Raw genomic sequence first — 17,554 nt, forward strand, 5'->3', positions numbered from 1 at the left:
GGACTGGCAAAAAAAAAAAAAAAAGAATTCTGGTAGCACATTAACTTTACAAAATAAAAATCTATATTAGATGTTAAAGCACTTAGAGTATACAATACCAAAACAAACAAAAGAGAAACAAGGGAATGGGAAAAGCAAATACCTAAAAATGTCCATGATTATATTGTCTTTAGAAAGATATTCCAAATCTTATGTAAAAATAAAGACATGAAAAGAAAATCCACATTAGGACATGCTTCTTTGTTTTTCACAAGGAACAATAGTTGATCTTGTTAGTAATTAAAGAACTAAAAGTATAACCACGTTGAGGTAACATTTTATACCAAGGAATTTTCAGGAAAAGGTGGAATAATTTTGTGTTGTGTTGAGTTTTCAAAATGTTTGCCTTTTTGGATCCAAGATCCCTATTCTAGGAAAATGATCCAAAGAAAATAACTCAATAACATATCTGAAACAGAGGTGATCTTTACAGTTTTAGTTTCAGAGTAAAACTTAGAAATGTTACACTGATTAGTATAGGGGTAATTACTTCCTTGTGTGAGGCATCAGGCAATACATGGAATCTCATACTATCATTAAATATTGAAACAGAGAGGATTATGAAGCAACATGGACACATTTATTACATTAGGTGAAAAGCTAATATACACATACCTATATGTTTTTGATACATGTATGTATATATGTGTGTATGTATGTATGTATGTATGTATCTATCTGTCTGTCTGTCTGTCTGTCTATCTATCTATCTATCTATCTATCTATCTATCTATCTATCTATCTATCTATCTATCTATCTATCTATTTCTACCTTCTATCACTTAATTTATCTTCACATATCCCAAACCAAACCACAAGAGAAAAAAAAAACTTATGCTGAATACTCTCTTGAGTATTCAGCACCCAACCCCACTTTCACTTAAAATCCATCATCTTTTGCCACAAAACACTTGTTTTCAGCACACCTTGTTTCCTGTATTCAAGTAAGCAGAACTATGGAAAATGGGAAATAATTTATATTTTGAGTACTCACAGATATTCCCTCACTTGCACCTTTCAAAAAAGGTTTCTTTCCTAAGTGTTTACACCCATTTTGCAACACAAAAAGTGAAAACATAGTTAGGGATTAAGAAAAACCACAACAGTTCAACATAGCCTACCTATAGAGAAGCTCCAGGGGAAGCACGGATTTCTGCATGGGGCGAGGGGCGGGGCTCCAGGAGGTGGGTGTCGCAAAGAAAAGAGGGGAAACGCACGCCACTCGCCACGCTGCTTTACGGCAGCCGCTCCGCCCCCCTGCAGGTAGGCGAAGTCGGAAGCCGGCAAACATGGCCGCCCCCTGCTTGCTCAGCCCGCCCGTGACTGTCCTGGCCGCGCTGTTGTTGTCTTTCGGTAGCTGGGCCGCTAGTCAGATCGAGGTAGGAGGCAGGGTTGTTTGTTTTGTTTTTACACGTCTGGGGCCTGGAAGGACGGCCGTGTCGTGGCTGATTTCCGATGCACAGCAGCTGACCGACGCCTCCTGGATTCTGTGACAGGACCCGGGCTGGGCTGGGCTGGGCAGGGCAGGGGGAGAGGAGGGGAACGCAGTCCCTGGGAGCGGGTGGGACCTATTCAGTCCGATTCAACCTGGAAAATCGTCCGGTTAGTAGTATCACATTCTCCTATGCAGAGGAGGCTCTGATGCGAGCAGGTGAAACGACAGCACGGGAGCGCAGCCCCCACCCCCCTGCCTTCAACGTTCTTCTGGGCCGGACCAGATGGGCACCGCGTGTTATCTTGGGGAGCCCGCCCCCTCCATCACCTCTCCCCGCACTCCTCCCCTACCCCCGCCCGCCCCAGCCTCCTGCTCCACCCCGCGACTTGCCTTGTGGCCCCTGGACATTCTGGTCCTCTGTGGTAATGCTTTTACTTGCTCAGTGCTGAGGTGATTCTTCAGCCCCTATAATTTAGCATTTTCAGGCCTGCCTGCATATCTAGCTGGAAAGGGGACCCACATAATCGGTAAAGCATTGCCTATAAGGAGGGTTGTTTTTTTTTTTTTTTTTTTTTTTTGGAGAGGGGGAGTGAGGAGGAGAGCAGTCCCGCGCCTTGAACTTAGAGCCTGAGCACTGTCTTTTGGCTTTCTACCACTTGAGCCACAGCACCACTTCGACTTTTTCCTTTGTATTGTGGTACCGAGGAATCGAACCCGGGTCTTTGTGCATGCTTAGCAAGCACTCTTACCACTAGGCCAAAATCTCCAGAGCCAAGGAGATTTTTTTTTTAAATAAACTTTATTATTTCTGACTCCAAGCATCATTAAATTCTGTTTCAAGCTTTTTTTTTTTTTTTCTTCTTCTTCTACTCCAGCTTCACTGGTGTATTCTAGTCTCTGATCATTCCCCCTGAAATGTTTTATCTCCTCTAGGAATCTATTATTTTATTTTAATGCTAGTCTTTGTAACTTGTGAGCCGATTAGATTGTTCAGATTGAGTCCTCTTAGTGTTTCTCTGTTGCTTATAGACTAAATATGGATCTTAATCCGATACAATGACCTGCGTTGCCTTCCACTTACAGTAACTTGAGCTTAGACCGCAATGGACCCCATTCTTTTTTGACACACACTCTGTCAGTTATAAAAATATATATTATTAACAGAGTTCTAGTGTTTTCTTCATCACACTGGACTATCTTGCATACTTCATTTTGGATATCATTCGCATTTTTTGTAGTTCCATAATGTGTTATCACACTAGCAAGTTTTTATACCTTCAGTTTCTTCTGTCCATTTGTTAAGATGCAATACAGCAGTAACTTTTATAGAACTCTTCCCCTACTTCTTTCCTTGGCCTTGACTGTTTAACCAGTATAACACTCATCTGTTATATCCTATGTAATTGTACAGTTACTCAGCTATCTCTCATCAATCTATGCTGCAGTCTGCAGCCACAGGGGCGTAAAAATGCAAATCACTGAACTGTATCTTAAGGTGAAGAGCAAATTCTTCATTATGACCCACAAAGGCCCTGCTCTATCCGAATTTTCTTGCAGATCTGCTTTTCAGATGTCCCATAATGGTAGACATATCAGTTTCTCAAACCTGTGAGCTCACTGCTTCCTTTGGCCCACATTTCTCATGTCTGGAATTATTTTTTGTCTTCATCTTTTAGATCATAATCCATTGTTTCTGGCTAAGTCGGATCCCTATGTTATACACTAAAGAAATACAGTGTCTGTATGGAATTTATTGTTTGCACTTAATTGCTAATTTGGGTCTACTCAAAAGGTTTCTGACTATTTCCACCCTTTAAAGGCCAGTATTATGATGATTTCTCTTCTTTAAAAAAATGTTTAAACTTTTTAAAATTTCTTACAAAAAATATTGTGTTATAAATCTTTTGACTAAAACTGTTCACATCGTACATTCCTGTGAATTTTTTTCTTTTGACACCCAATTTAATCTTCGGCAGAATTTCCTTTTAAACACAGTGCAGAATACTTTTTTTGCAGAAAAATAATTGTTGGCAACTGCAGTAAGTAATTTGAATAAAATAGTTGAAAAGCAACTCAATGAAACTAGCATTTATTATACATCAGTTACTAAATGAATAAGCTAAATGACCTTTTTAAAATTAGTAACTTCAAAATCCATTTCAGATACAAAACTGTAAAATTATAAAGTTGGCAGAAATATTTGAGTTAACCCAGATTTGAACCAAAGCATTTAATGACTTACCTTTTCCTGTCATTGTATTCAGAGTACTCAGGTGGGAGACTTCCCATGATGTCCAGTGCGTATTACACAGTAATCATATGCATTTTTGTGCTTGTCTTTACTATATCTTGGAATTCTTGCGAGAAAGCAACGTGCTTTTTAGCAATTTTCATATCATTGTACATTGCATAGACCTGGCACATAATATGTGCCTCATTACCGGAAGTTCAGTGAATAACTTTACATTAATTACATCCTTTTCACCAAAGTCCTAATGCAAGTCAGAATTTGAGGGCTGAAAATCCTTCAGAGATATGTGGGCCAAATCTCATTTTTTACAGGAGAAAAGTCCAAAGCACTAAATGACTTATGCAACTCTTAATAGCTAGATGGATTTTAGTTGGGGTCTTACAATTTCCAAACTGGCATTTTATCATAATAGCATGTTGTTTTCTTCAAGTAGCTACTGGAAGAGTTTGGAGGGAGAGAAAATTTATATTCCTTTTGTCCTTAGTGGGACATTTTATTCTTCCTGAAATTTCCTTGCTAGCCAGAAAATTCAAAAAGCTAACATTTGTTTGGCAATTGCTGTTCCTACATTCTATCACGTAGTAGTACCATTTATAGATAGGAACATGAAGACACATTAAGTTTATAATGCTAAGTAATAAAGCTGGTCTTTTTGTTTATTCTGGTGAGTTGAAATAAAACACTCAACACATAATAAGAATAGATGTTGATTAAAGATTTAATAGGAAAGATGAGTTATGTGTAGAATAAAAATAAAGATAAAGCGTAAATTCAAGAAGTAAATAATTCATAGCTTCAAGAAAGTTACAAGCATATGAGGAAGGTATTGCTATGTTTGAATAAAATGTTGAAAGACAATGAAAGACAAACAACCCTCCAGTAAGAAAAAAAGAACCCCAAACACAGCCCAGCAGTTGTGTGCACATGTACGCGTGTGTGTTTGTGTGTGTGTGTGTGTGTGTGTGTGTGTGTGTGTGTGTCTGTCTGTGTTTGTGCTTGCTAATCCTGGGGCTTGAACTCTAGGCCTGGATGCTGTCATGAGCTTCTAGCTTAGGCTAGTGTTCTACCACTTGAGCCATAGCACCACTTGTAGCTTTTTCTGAGTATATTGGAGATAAGAGTCATATGGACTTTCCTGCCTGGGCTAAATTCAAACCATGATCCTCAGATCGCAGCCTCCTGAGTAGCTATGATTACAGCCACTAGCAACTTGCTCCTACAGTTTCTGTAAATGGTTCAGCATGTCTTTCTGCTCATTATTGTTTAGTGTTGTGGCCAGTGTAGTATTAAAGACTGATTTAGCATAGCTGCTAAAAAATTCTTTGAGTAGTTGTGTGGTTGAAGAAATAAGATTATTTTTTTACAACAGACTCATGGGGATAAAAGTTACCTTTATTATACTACCCAAAGTGAAATATTAATATGTGATTTCCTTGTCGAAAACATTTTAGTCTAAAATTTTCATTTCAGAGACAGTTAATTTACAGCTTTTCTAGTATAATCTTTATGTAATACATGCTTTTAGAATTTTGTTTCTACGTCTCTCCTTTTAGTTTCCTTTTCCTTCCTCTCATTTTCTTCCTTCACTCTTTTTATTATTCCAGTGTTAGGGTTCTAATCCAGAGCTTACACTTGCCGGGCAAACTCTCTTCCCTCAGCTCAATAGCACTATTGATTCTTTCTCTGGCCAGAATGTTGAATGGCTCCGGCAAGACTAAGCCACTATTGTTTCAGATTTCTTGTATATATTTAGTATCTTTAAGCTAAAGTAGGCTTTTATAACCCATTTAGTAACTCAAACATAATGGCTTTTCCCAACTAAGATAGGATTGATGATTTCATCTATAAGGTCAAATAAGGTATGTTCATAATCTGAATGATTACTAGTACAACTGAAACAAAAGCACTATGTCATGTTCTTTGTTCTAAGAAATTGTGTGTGTGTTTGTTTTTAATGATTTTGCTTTTATTTGGCTGATAGAATGAAGCAGGACAATTTTTTAGAAGTGGCCATACAAACAACTGGGCTGTTTTGGTAAGTACCTTCCATAAAAGTATATCTTGATTTTCACATTAGATGTGTATCAAAAACCATGTGTGAATCAATTATTTGAAAATTTATTTTTTTAAGAATTTATCAACATTGATTTTTACATCATATTTCAAATATCATGTTTAACAAACAAGTATTCAAGAAGGGAATCTATATGCAATCACTGGCACATAGATTTTAGAACATAATTAAAATTAAGCTGAGGGTTTGTGTGTCATAAATACATACCAATCTATATAAAATAACATTATATATAGAGAGTCTATATCCCATCATATATTTTTATGTCTATATAGTGAAGTTTATATCTCCAAGACCATGTCTGTAGCCTTGGATACCCAAATATTGAGTCATCGCTCTTGTACTGTTTGGATCTGATATCCCTAAATTAAGGATACTATGCACCTTTCGTTCTTTTGGTCTTGACTTATCTCACTCAACATGATTTGCTCTAATTTCATCCACTTCCTAGCGAAGGCCATTATTTTATATTATCTGTTGGCCATGTAGAATTCCATTGTGCGTGCGTGTGTGTGTGTGTGTGTGTGTGTGTGTGTATGTACATGTACATTTTTTGTATCCATTCATCTGAAGTAGGGCATCTGAATTGTTTCCATAGCTTGACTATTGTGAATAGTGCAGAGATGAACAGGACTGAGCAGATGTCCTTATCATATTCTGGGTTATGATGTTCAGGATAGATGCCCAAGAGTGGTATGGTGGGATTGTAGGGAAGGTCATTTTCAGCTTTTTAAGAAACCTCCAAACTGCCTTCCAGAGTAGCTGAACTAGTTTACATTCCCACCAGCAGTGCAGTAGGGTTCCCCTGAAAGTTTATTTTTTATAGAAACTTTTTATTTAGATTTGATCATATTTTAAATTGACTAAATTTATTTTACTTGATTTTTTGGATAGGTAATAATCTGTAAATAATACATGAACAAATTAGAGGGCCTATTAAAAGAGACATTCTATAAAATGTAGAATTATTTTAATACTGGAAATAAGAAATTATATTTCCTATGTGTAGTATTAAATTTAGATACTCTACTTAATGCTCATTTACTTTTATAATTGTTACATAAATAGTAGCTGTATAAAATTCACAAAGCTTAAAAGAAGATAGACTAAGATCATGTGAATTTTACTTTAAAAAAAAGGCATTGATCACGATGCATTATATTCATCAAGTGCTTTATTGCACTCCTTTGTACAGCTACTTGAAAAATTTTATTTTGTGGGTCATGGGACTTGAACTCTGGGTCTGGGCATTGTACCCGAGCTCTTCAGCTCAAGGCTAACACCCTACCCTTGAGCCATAGTGCCACTTCTGGTTTGCTGGTGATTAATTGGAGATAAGAGTCTCACAGACTTTAGTGCCTGGGCTGGCCTTGAACCTCCATCTTCTGATCTCAGCCTCCTGAGTAGGTAGGATTACAGGCATGAGCCACTGTGCCTGGCAAGAAAAAAATTTTTTTTAAGATGGGTAATGTTCTTAAAATTCAGATTACAGAGTCAATAATGAATTATCTTTCTCTTTATATAAATGAGATAAATGTAAACCATAAAGTAGAATGATCTTTTTTTTTTATTTATTTTGTACTGGCAATAGGGCTTGAACTAAGAGCCTGGGCACTATCACTTAGCAGTTTGCTCCAACTGATGTTCTACCTCTACTCCTGACCTTGTGTGTGTCTGTTTGTGTGAGTTTATTTGAAGAATCTCATAAAGTTTTTTTTTTTTTTTTTTTCCCAAGCTGGCTTTGAACTGTCATCTTTAAATCTTTGCTTTCCAAATCGCTAGGATTAGGATTACTGGTGTGATCCACTAGCATCTAGTGATAAATCTTTTTTTTTTTTTTTTTTTTTTTTTTGCCAGTCCTGGGCTTGAGCTCAGGGCCTGAGCACTGTCTCAAGGCTAGAGCTCTACCTCTTGAGCCTCAGCACCACTTCCGGCTTTTTTCTATGTATGTGGTACCGAGGAATCGAACCCAGGTCTTCATGCATGCTAGGCAAGCACTTTAACTACTAGGCCAAACTCCCGGCCCCGATAAATCATTTTATATGCTGGAATAAAATCCAGTAATTTCAAAATCCTAGCCTATCTTGAGACTTTTTTCATTATTATTTTGTATGATAACATGTTCTGAATATTCATATATATATATATTTAACTTGAATGATTTTCTCTTTAGGATAAATTTCTAGGCATAAAAATATGCAGTCATAGGATATGATTGCCCTCCAGAAAGACTGCTCTTGATTCTGAATCTAAGTCAACAGGGTTTTATTAACTTTTGGCTGCTGGGCAATGGATCAAATTTTGTTTTAATTTGTTTATTAGACTATTTTTCTCTCATTTTTTCCCTTGGTGTGAATTATTATCTTTAATTTATCTTGATTCAAAATTTTACATTTTTTCATTCCTCAAAGAAAATACAAAATATTTTACTTTTCTTGTATATGGATAACAGTTTTACCTTTAGGGTTTCATTTAATGAAAGTAAGTTTGATTTAGAAACATAAAGGATTGCCATTGTTGCTATAAAAAAATATCTGAAAGCTAGAAGACAGTAGGTCACACCTGTAATCCTAGCTACTCAGGAGACTGAGATATAAGAATCATGGTTCAGAGGCAGCCCCAGGAAGACAAGTATGACTTGTCTCTGAGCTGTGGCTCAGATATAGAATGCTGGCCTTGAGCACAAAAACTTAGGGAAAGTGCCCAGACCCTGACTTCAAGAAACAGGATTGGCATGAGCACGCACAGGCACATGTACATTCTCTCCCTCTCCCTCTCCCCCCCCTCCCTCCCTCCCTCCCTCCCTCCCTCCCTCTCTCTCTCTCTCTCTCTCTCTGTCTCCCCCTCCCCTTCCCCCTCTCCCTCTTCCTCTCTCTCTCTCTCCCTCCCTCTCTCCCTCCCTCGCCTTCCTTCCTTCCCTCCCTTCCTCTCTCTCGTGGAGACTATAATACATAAAGAAAAGAGGTTTAGTTGCCTCCCATTTGTGGAGGATGAGAAGTCAAAGAACCTGGTCTCAGCATCTTCTCTGCATCTGATGTTGGCCTTCTTGCTACACCATGATATGGCAAAGGGCATCATACAGTGAGATAGCAGGTTTTCTAGGTCTCTTTCTTTTGAAGCCACTGATGCCATCTTAGTCTCAACCTGATGACACTATCTAAATCCTAATGCTGTCAACATAAAACATAAAATTGGGAATTGAATTTCCAATACATAATTTTGGGGGAGGTCTCATTTGAATAACAACAAAAGTCTACCAGAATAAAGGATAAAAAAATAAAGTAATTTCCAGAAGGTGGGAAAGTAATATATGGCTGAGAAACACATGCTGAGAAAGCAAGAGCACTGGGGAAGATGATGAATTCTAATAACTTAAATAAAGTGCTAAACAAACATACAGACTATACTAAAGGTAAAGGCAAAGTGGATATTTGAGGTTCTATAATTTATTGAGAATTGTTTCATAAAAGCTTGTAATTGTCTACAGATTGGTAGAAGTAAGTAATGTTTACAGTTGCTATACTTATTTGTATCAGATATCATTTCATTGTGACAAAATAGAATAAGGCACATGACTTTGTGTCTTATTTTGTGGCAGGAATGTGCTTGCTGGACCTACTATAACTGATCCTGATTTTGATTACTTCCTATAGAATGGATTCCCAAGAAACTAAATGAATCATAGAGTTAAATTCTTTGGAGTACCTTTGATAACTTTTTTTTTTTTGTGTGTGTGTTGGTCTTGGTTGAACTCCGGGCCTAGGCACCATGCCTAAGCTTTTGTGTTCAAGGATCTAGCTCTACCACTTGAGCCACAGCTCTGTTTCTGCCTTTTTTGGTGTTTAATGAGAAAGAAGAGTCTCATGGAGTTTCCTGCCCATACTGGCTTCAAGTCATGATCCTCAGATCTCAGCCTCCTGAATACTTAGGATTTCTAGCATGAACCACTGGTGCCTGGGTTAAGTAATATATTTAAGTGTAAAATTTGGTTGAAGCGTGTTCAGTTTTTTTTTTCAGTTCAGTAGCTTTATAATGCACATTGCATTATAAAAATTTGTTATGTTTTGGTCTGTGTTTTATATAAATAAGGAAGCAATACAAAACAAATATTACATAACCCAGGGTAGTTAATTTTCTTCTCTATTATGTGATTATGGTTATTTTCTTTGATTCTTAAACTTTTAATCTTCTAGAAAGAGGAGTATTACAGAATCACAGAACTTGAAAGTAAATTGAATTAATATTTTGCTAAATTTTCCAAAGATTTGTTTTTTTCTTCACCTGGTCTTGTTTGTCACTTATGAAAGGCGTTTCTTGGGCGCGGAGTTTGGCCTAGTGGTAAAGTGCTTGCCTAGCATGCACAAAGACCTGGGTTCAATTCCAAAGTATCACATACATAGAAAAGCCAGAAGTGGTACTGTGGCTTAGGTGTTAGAGTATCTAGCCTTGAGGAAAGCCCAAGGACAGTGCTCAGGTCCTGAGATCAAGCCCTGGATTAGCAAAAAGAAAGAAAGAAAGAAAGAAAGAAAGAAAGAAAGAAAGAAAGAAAGAAAGAAAGGCAGGCGTTTCTTTAGAGAGATGGGTTTTATTGATATTTATGTTCTAAGTCTGAAACTTTTTTTGTTGTTGTCAGGGTAATGTATAGAGGGGTCACCGTTAATGGGTACATTAATCCTTGAACATTGATACCCCTTCTCATGTTTTTGTCCCCCTTTCCCTTCCCTTACCCCTTTTCAATCATCTTGTTTTCCCTCCTTCCCTTCCCTGTTTCAAATAAACAATAAATGTATATACAATATACCAGGTAACAAAGTCAGATACAGTAACAATATGAGATTAACCATAAGGACAAAAAAGAGAGCAAGAGAGAGAGAGAAGTAACATAATACATTAAGAACAACAGTCACACAAGATAAACTAAGTTGGTTCAATATCTTCGCTATGGTAAATAATGCTGCAATGAACATCACTGTGCTAATAAGTTTAATATGCCCTTGTTTCTGGACATTTGGATAAATGCCAAGGAGTGCGATTTCTGGGTCATGAGGGAGCTTTATGTTTAGTCTCTTCAGTCTTTTTCTTTTTTTTTGCTCTTTTTTAAAATTTAAAATTTTTATTTTTTATTTTCAGGGTAATGTATAGAGGGGTTACAGTTACATTCACCAGGAAGTAGGTGCATTACTTCTTACATTGATACCCCTTCTCATGTTTTTGTTCCCATTTCCCTCCTCTTCCCCCTTCCCAATCATCTTTTGAGGAATCTCTTTACTGTTTTCCATAGTGGTTGAATCAGAGTTTATACTGCCGCCGACAGCATAGTAATATTCCTTTCTGGCCACATCCCCTCCAGCATCTGTTGTTATTAGATTTCTTGATCATGGCCATTCTAACTGGAGTGAGGTAGAATCTCAAAGTCGTTTTGATTTCCATTTATTTTATTAAGCCTGAAACTCTTTATTCAGCCATGTCTTATATCAAATGTCAGGAAAAATGTTTTTTAAGTCTTTGTCTTATTTGACTCAAATTTTTGTTTTAATACTTTAGGTGTGTACATCTCGATTCTGGTTTAACTATCGACATGTTGCAAACACTCTCTCTGTTTATAGAAGTGTCAAGAGGCTAGGTATTCCCGACAGGTAAGAAATCATAATTAAGTTTAATTTTGAACCTCTGCAAAGGTGACCTTTACATAATTGTATATATATATATGTATATATATATATGTTGCTTTTGAAAGAGGCAAAAATCTCTGAAATTTTCGTTGAGTATACAGCATTCATGTATAAAATAGGATTATTTAAGCCACACTGGCAAGTTATATAAGAGTCACTAATATACTAACGTTGAATGACTAGGTAAAGTATAACAACTAATTTATTAAATGCCTTTGGATTTTTACAGGTAACAGCGAAATTTTAACAGATTCAAGCTGAAAAAGAAGCCTTAAATAAGAACAAGAAAGACTTTGTAGTAGAAAATCATAAGCTAAAAATACTGAGCTAAAAGCAGCTGGTGGGACAGTAGTGCTGCCACACATTTCTGAAGGCTAGTCTTAGCCTGCATAGCTGCCACTGTTACCTTCTGATACTTAATGTTGCCACTGCCTCTGCTACCCAAATCCATCCCTGTTGTACCAAGTTCTTACTGTCTAGCCCTTCTATGGTCCTTGCTGGGAATGGTTTGTTGCAGATGGTAGGTTAGTGATCTTATCCATGCCCCAGAGAACTGAATGAATGTGAATATGGGCATTATGCTTTCTGTGTAAGGAAATGGTCTCTGTTCTATGGAGATTCATAAAGCGGGAAATTTCCTATTTGTAGGGAGCCATTCCAGTATCTTGTCTTTTCATTTGGCTTATCTGTGATAGATTTATTGTAGATGTTACCAAAGCAGGAGAGGAAGAAAGTGTCCTCAGTTCAGTTACTTAGTTTGATTTATTTAGTACTTGTGAAGTACTGTGGAAAGAGCTTTATAGTGAAGTAAGCTTGAATATTGGTCCTTGTGGCAAATTGGCTAAATCAAAGTAGCATACCTAGCCTGCTTTCTCATGGGCTAACAGTAACCTTCTTTGTAGGATTCAGATTTTTGTTTCAAAATAAATAGAGACATAAATTGAAATAAAGGAAGGAGTGCCTGGCTCGGGTAAGAAAAGTCATATTTTCTTCTGTATAAAAAACTATTTTGGCCTGAAAACTGTAATTTAATCATTACATTTCATCATTGAGGCAATTAGATAATACTTTACAATCTTGAAATTAAGTAAGCCTGAGAAGGAGGTTGCTCTGATGTATTAGTTATAAAAGTTTTATTTGTCAACTTTTTTTTGTAGGATTTTGGATTTTAATTGGCTGTTTTCACTGTGTTCTTTTCTAGAGAATCATTATGGAAAAAAAAAGAATCATTATGGATAGTTTGACAATAGACTTTTGTAAACAATCTTCCTGTTCTATGAATTAGTCAATAGGATTTCAATTAATTAAGACTTGGAGGATAACAATAAGAGAAGTAGTAGGTGTATTATTTCATGTTTCAGAAACTTACTAGGTTTCTGAAGAGTTTCCTTTGAAAGCTTATTTGTATTGCAAATGATTGGTCATCTATATTTAGGAAATATGTTCTGGAGAAAGGGGCTTTAAATAGTTGTTGATTTAAACCATTTTATTATTTAATGAAATCAATTGAAAATTATTTTCCTTTTTTCTTATTATGGTAAATATTGCTGTTGCTGGTGACTTTGTAATTTAGCTCCTGCTTGCAACTTAGTATAAAAATATAAGTGGCTTTGGTCAGAAAGTTGTTAGGAGATAATTTAGAATCACTGAGGACAGTTTTAAAACTTGAATTTCAAAAATAAGTTGAACTTATTCTGTACAATATGGAACATTTGCAGCCAAAACATTATTATATAAGTTGTTTCAATTCCAAGAAATGATCTTGAGACACATCACTAGTCACTGCATATTATTAAAATTGTGACTGGTGTTCTGGTTTTGTTTGCTTATTATTTTGTCCAGTCCTTGGGCCTAGCACTGTCCCTGAGCATTTTTTGATCAAGGCTAGTACTCTACCATTCCAGCTACAGCTCCATTTCTGGCTTTTTAGTAGTTTATTGGAAGTAAGAATCTCATAACTTTACTGCCTTGGGCTGCTTTGAACTACGATCCTCAGATCTCAGCCTGAGTAGTCAGGATTATAGACTTGAATCACTTGGCATCTAGCTTGTTTGCTTGATTTTATTTTTTATTTTTTTTACCAGTTTTTTAAAAAATTTCCCAAACATATTCAATATATGCAGCATTTCAGAGTATGTTCAACACTAAAAACTTAATTTTTTTTTTTTGTTGATCATGGGATTTGAACTCTGGCCATGGGCGCTGTCCCTGAGCTCTTCACTCAAGGTAGGGCCATAGCGCCACTTCCTAAAAACTTAAGTTGTTATTAATCCTACCATATTACCACTTGAACCACACTGGCAGCTGTCTATTTCACCTAAAACATAAAATTGCAATATTCTTTTCTAGGAAATTTTTTTTTTCTATTTTGTTATTGTACTATGGTGAGAGTTTTCAAAACCTATGAAAATCTAAAGAGGAAGACGCATACTCGCCTGGGTTATTATGCTTGTTAGCTATGATAAGAAATTGATGGTTTGTTAGAAAGTCAGCTTTTCTTTTTCAGTCCTAGGACTTGAACTCAGGGCATAGGCACTATTCTTGGGCTTTCTCAAGGCTACCACTCTACCACTTGAGCCACAGCACCACTTTCAGCTTTTTTTCCATCTTTTTTTTATTGTAATTAATAGAAGGGTTACATTATATTCACCGGATAGAAGGTATATTACTTCACAAGCATTGATACCCTTTCTCATTTGGTCCCCATTTCCCTCCCTCCACCCCTGCCCTTCATCTTGTTTTCCCCCCTTCCCTATCCTATTTCAAATAACCAAATAAACATACAGTATACAATATATCAGATAACAAGGTAAAATACTGTAACAGTAGGCGATAACCAAGGGACAGCAAAAGAGATGAGAGATAACATAGTACATTAAGGACAACAATCACTCATTATATGACTTGTTTCTATCTATGTAGGTGGTACCAAGGAATCGAACTTAGGGCTTTGTGCCTGCTAGGCATGTTTGCTTGATTTTAAAGGAACATTTATCTCTGTCATGAAATGTAAATTATTTGCATTAAGTTTCTCATATAATTCTCATAGAAAATTTATTCACATCACAAATTATTTACTAAAACATGTGATCTAGATGAATGCTATTTATTTTGGAAGTTCACAATTTGTTGGTCCCTTTTGAAGGTCCTTTATAGCCCTTCTTTTGCACATTCTCTGGCATTTTGTTTGTGTTTTATATACTGCTACTGTGATCATTTATGCTCCACGATGAAATGCCCACATTGACAGCTAGTTGACTGCTACCTAAACCTGCTCCTGACCTTCTAGCACTTGTGGCATAAGAATTTCTCATTCTCATGTGAAGATTTAGTTCCGATGTACAACCACATTTGGGGAGCATTATTTTTGATTTTATTATTATTACTATTATTTTCACCAGTCCTGGGGCTTGACCTCAGGGCCTGGACACTGTCCCTGAGCTTTTTTTACTTAAGGCTAGTATTCTACCATTCAAGCCTCAGTGCCACTTCTGGCATTTTCTGTGTATGTGGTACTGAGGAATTGAACTCAGGGCTTCATGCTAGGCAAGCACAATACCACTAGCCATCTTCCCAGCCCACTGCTTTATTTTTTGCTTGCATTTCTTTTCTTTCTGGCTCTTGTAAAAACTGTGGTTCAAGGGGAGGGCGGTAGCCTTGAGCTGAAGAGCTCAGGGGCAGTGCCCAGGCCCAAAGTCCAAGCCCCTCAACCAAAAAAAAAAGGAGAAAGAAAACATGTATTTATTGGACTGGGAATGTAGCCTAGTGATAGAATGCTTGCCTGGCATTCAGGAAACCCTGGATTTGAGTCCTATGTGTCACACACATGCACACAGAAAAAGCTTGAAGTGGTGCTGTGGCTCAAGTGCTAGAATGCTGGTCTTGAGAAAGCTCAAGGGCTCAGGCCTGGCGTTTAAGTCCCAGGACTGGCAAAAAAAAAAAAATGTATTGTTATTTAAAAAGTGATATACAGAGGGATTACTGTCACATAAATTAGGTAAAGAGTATATTTCTTTTAGGGAAATGTTATCCTTCCCTTTGCTGTCTCTTAGTTTTTCCCTTCCATCCCCATCCTTAGGAAAGGTCAGTGTAGCCTAATTATAATTTCATAACTCCCTTAGTATTCTGAAACTACATTGAAGCAAACAAGGATTGTGAGATTTTATTGTTGTTTTCATTTTTTATATTATCTTTTAGTTTTGGTGGTATTAGGGATCCAATCCAGGGCTTTGCATACTAAACATAGTCAGCCTTCATTATTATGTTTATTTCTCCTTCTACTCCCAGCTTCTATCACAGTACTTGGGCCTAAAAGATACTCATCAGGTATTGGCTAAATAAGTAGATGCATGACTTGGAAATAGTCATTTGTGCAAAACAAGCACAAGCTTGTACATTAAAATTAAAAAAATATACGTACCTTAAATTGTGTTAGTCTAGTTTTCTGAAGATGTTAGATATTGAATTGTGATAACTGTTTGTATACTTTTATAATATTATTAGGAAAATTAATTAATGGAAAGGAGATATGAGATATTAATAGTTTTGTAGGTAAATAAAAAGATCAACTCATAAATGCTCTTAAGTGCTTTCCAGCCTCCTGGTTATCATTTTCAGATCTAAATTGAACCCAAGGGAACTGTCTTGCACCTCTTCCCCAACCTTAACTGTAACTGTACCATTGTTCAGGGATTTTGCTTTTATTTTTCTGATTTTAGCTTCCTGCAATGTTCACCATTTTTAGGTGATTTTCTGTCCTCAAGTAATTTGTTTTGGACAAAATATCTGTTTGGCTACCTCCAGTGTGTTTAACATGATTAAGATGAGAAAAGAAAAAGACATTAAGCAGGAAGTAGGTTCTTAAGTCTGAATGTGAAGCAAACATTGTGCTGAAATTATTCTAGACAGTTTCTGTGATAGCACATAAATTATAGTGTAGTATTGTTTTTAAGTGTAACACAGCCAGTTTTTCTTCTAGCATGTTTCTTCATTTGAACACTGGATGAAGTGGCTTACTTAAGAGTAAGAGCCATGTTATATGAAAAAAATGCCTATCTTTGACTCAAAAATTATGATGAATATGCTTTGCAATACATATTAGAATTGGACTGACTTAAAAGAACAGATTCCTAGCTCTCTTCTCATGTTTACTGGAGATCTCTGTGTCTGTCTGTCTGTCTCTCTGTCTCAACTGAGTGCATGTGGTTGAGTTCATGATATAAATGAAATGTAAATAGATTTTTCTTAAGTATGATTTAGCTTTACTACCAGTTGGATAAATATGAGTTTCTATCCCTATCTGATCAACTCTTTTTGTAATCCCTATCTGATCAACTCTTTTTGTAGTTAAATCCAGTAGCTTTTCTAATTTCTCCCCAAACTGCTTTTTTATTCTGTATTTCAATTAATATATGAAGCTACTATTACTAATTTAAGCCTGTTAATTCTTTATCTCCTTTTATTCAGAAACTTTTAGTCTCTGCAAACTAAAGTTCGAATTTCTTATCTTGCTATTGAAGGGTTTTTGTAATTGATTTCCAAATCTGATATTCTGATCAGTTTTTATTTTAATCACTTATATTTCACCCGATTAATTCTGTTTAATCTCCATATTAGTCTATATCCATTGACTTTCTTTTTTTTTTTTTTTTTGGGAGCTCCAGGATATTTATTATGCAGATTTTATGCCACTAGATACCAAGCAGTATCCACCATATTCTGTTGTTCACCTGGCTCAAGGGAAACAGGTGATGATGACAAGGGCCTAGGCAAGGTAGAGGAGTCACTTGTGGAAGGCTGATCATCATAGACACGTTCTGGAGTTTGGGGCTTTAACCTGGGAGTGTTTCTTCCAACAGGGCAGACCTATTCCTCAGCCCAGGAGTTTAGTAATCTCATTTTTTCACCCCATTGAGATAAGGCCATCCTTTTTCTGGGAGAGATCTGGCATTACTTATATTCTCAGAAGTTTGTTTCCTACAGTCTCATTTGTCCAATTTTTTTTTTTAATGGGTGATGGGGCTTGAAATTGGTCTGGGCGTTGTCCCTGAGCTCTTCAGTTCAAGGCTACCACCCTACCCTTG

The 17,554-nt window shown here is 36.5% G+C and overlaps 1 protein-coding gene across 1 annotated transcript in view; it reads left to right on the forward strand.

Annotated features, from left to right (window-relative positions):
- Positions 1 to 1,317: 1,317 nt before the first annotated feature.
- Pigk (phosphatidylinositol glycan anchor biosynthesis class K) overlaps positions 1,318 to 17,554 on the forward strand; it is a 91,133-nt gene continuing 74,896 nt past the window's right edge. The window contains exons 1-3 of the mRNA XM_090334590.1: positions 1,318 to 1,418; positions 5,707 to 5,760; positions 11,344 to 11,435. Coding sequence (XP_090190716.1) covers positions 1,329 to 1,418; positions 5,707 to 5,760; positions 11,344 to 11,435 — 236 coding nt within the window. The 5' untranslated portion in view covers positions 1,318 to 1,328. The remainder of the gene's footprint in view (positions 1,419 to 5,706; positions 5,761 to 11,343; positions 11,436 to 17,554) is intronic.

This window comes from Megascapheus bottae, chromosome 6, assembly GCF_031878675.1.
Source record: "Megascapheus bottae isolate mThoBot1 chromosome 6, mThoBot2.hap1, whole genome shotgun sequence".
NCBI lineage: Eukaryota > Metazoa > Chordata > Mammalia > Rodentia > Geomyidae > Megascapheus > Megascapheus bottae.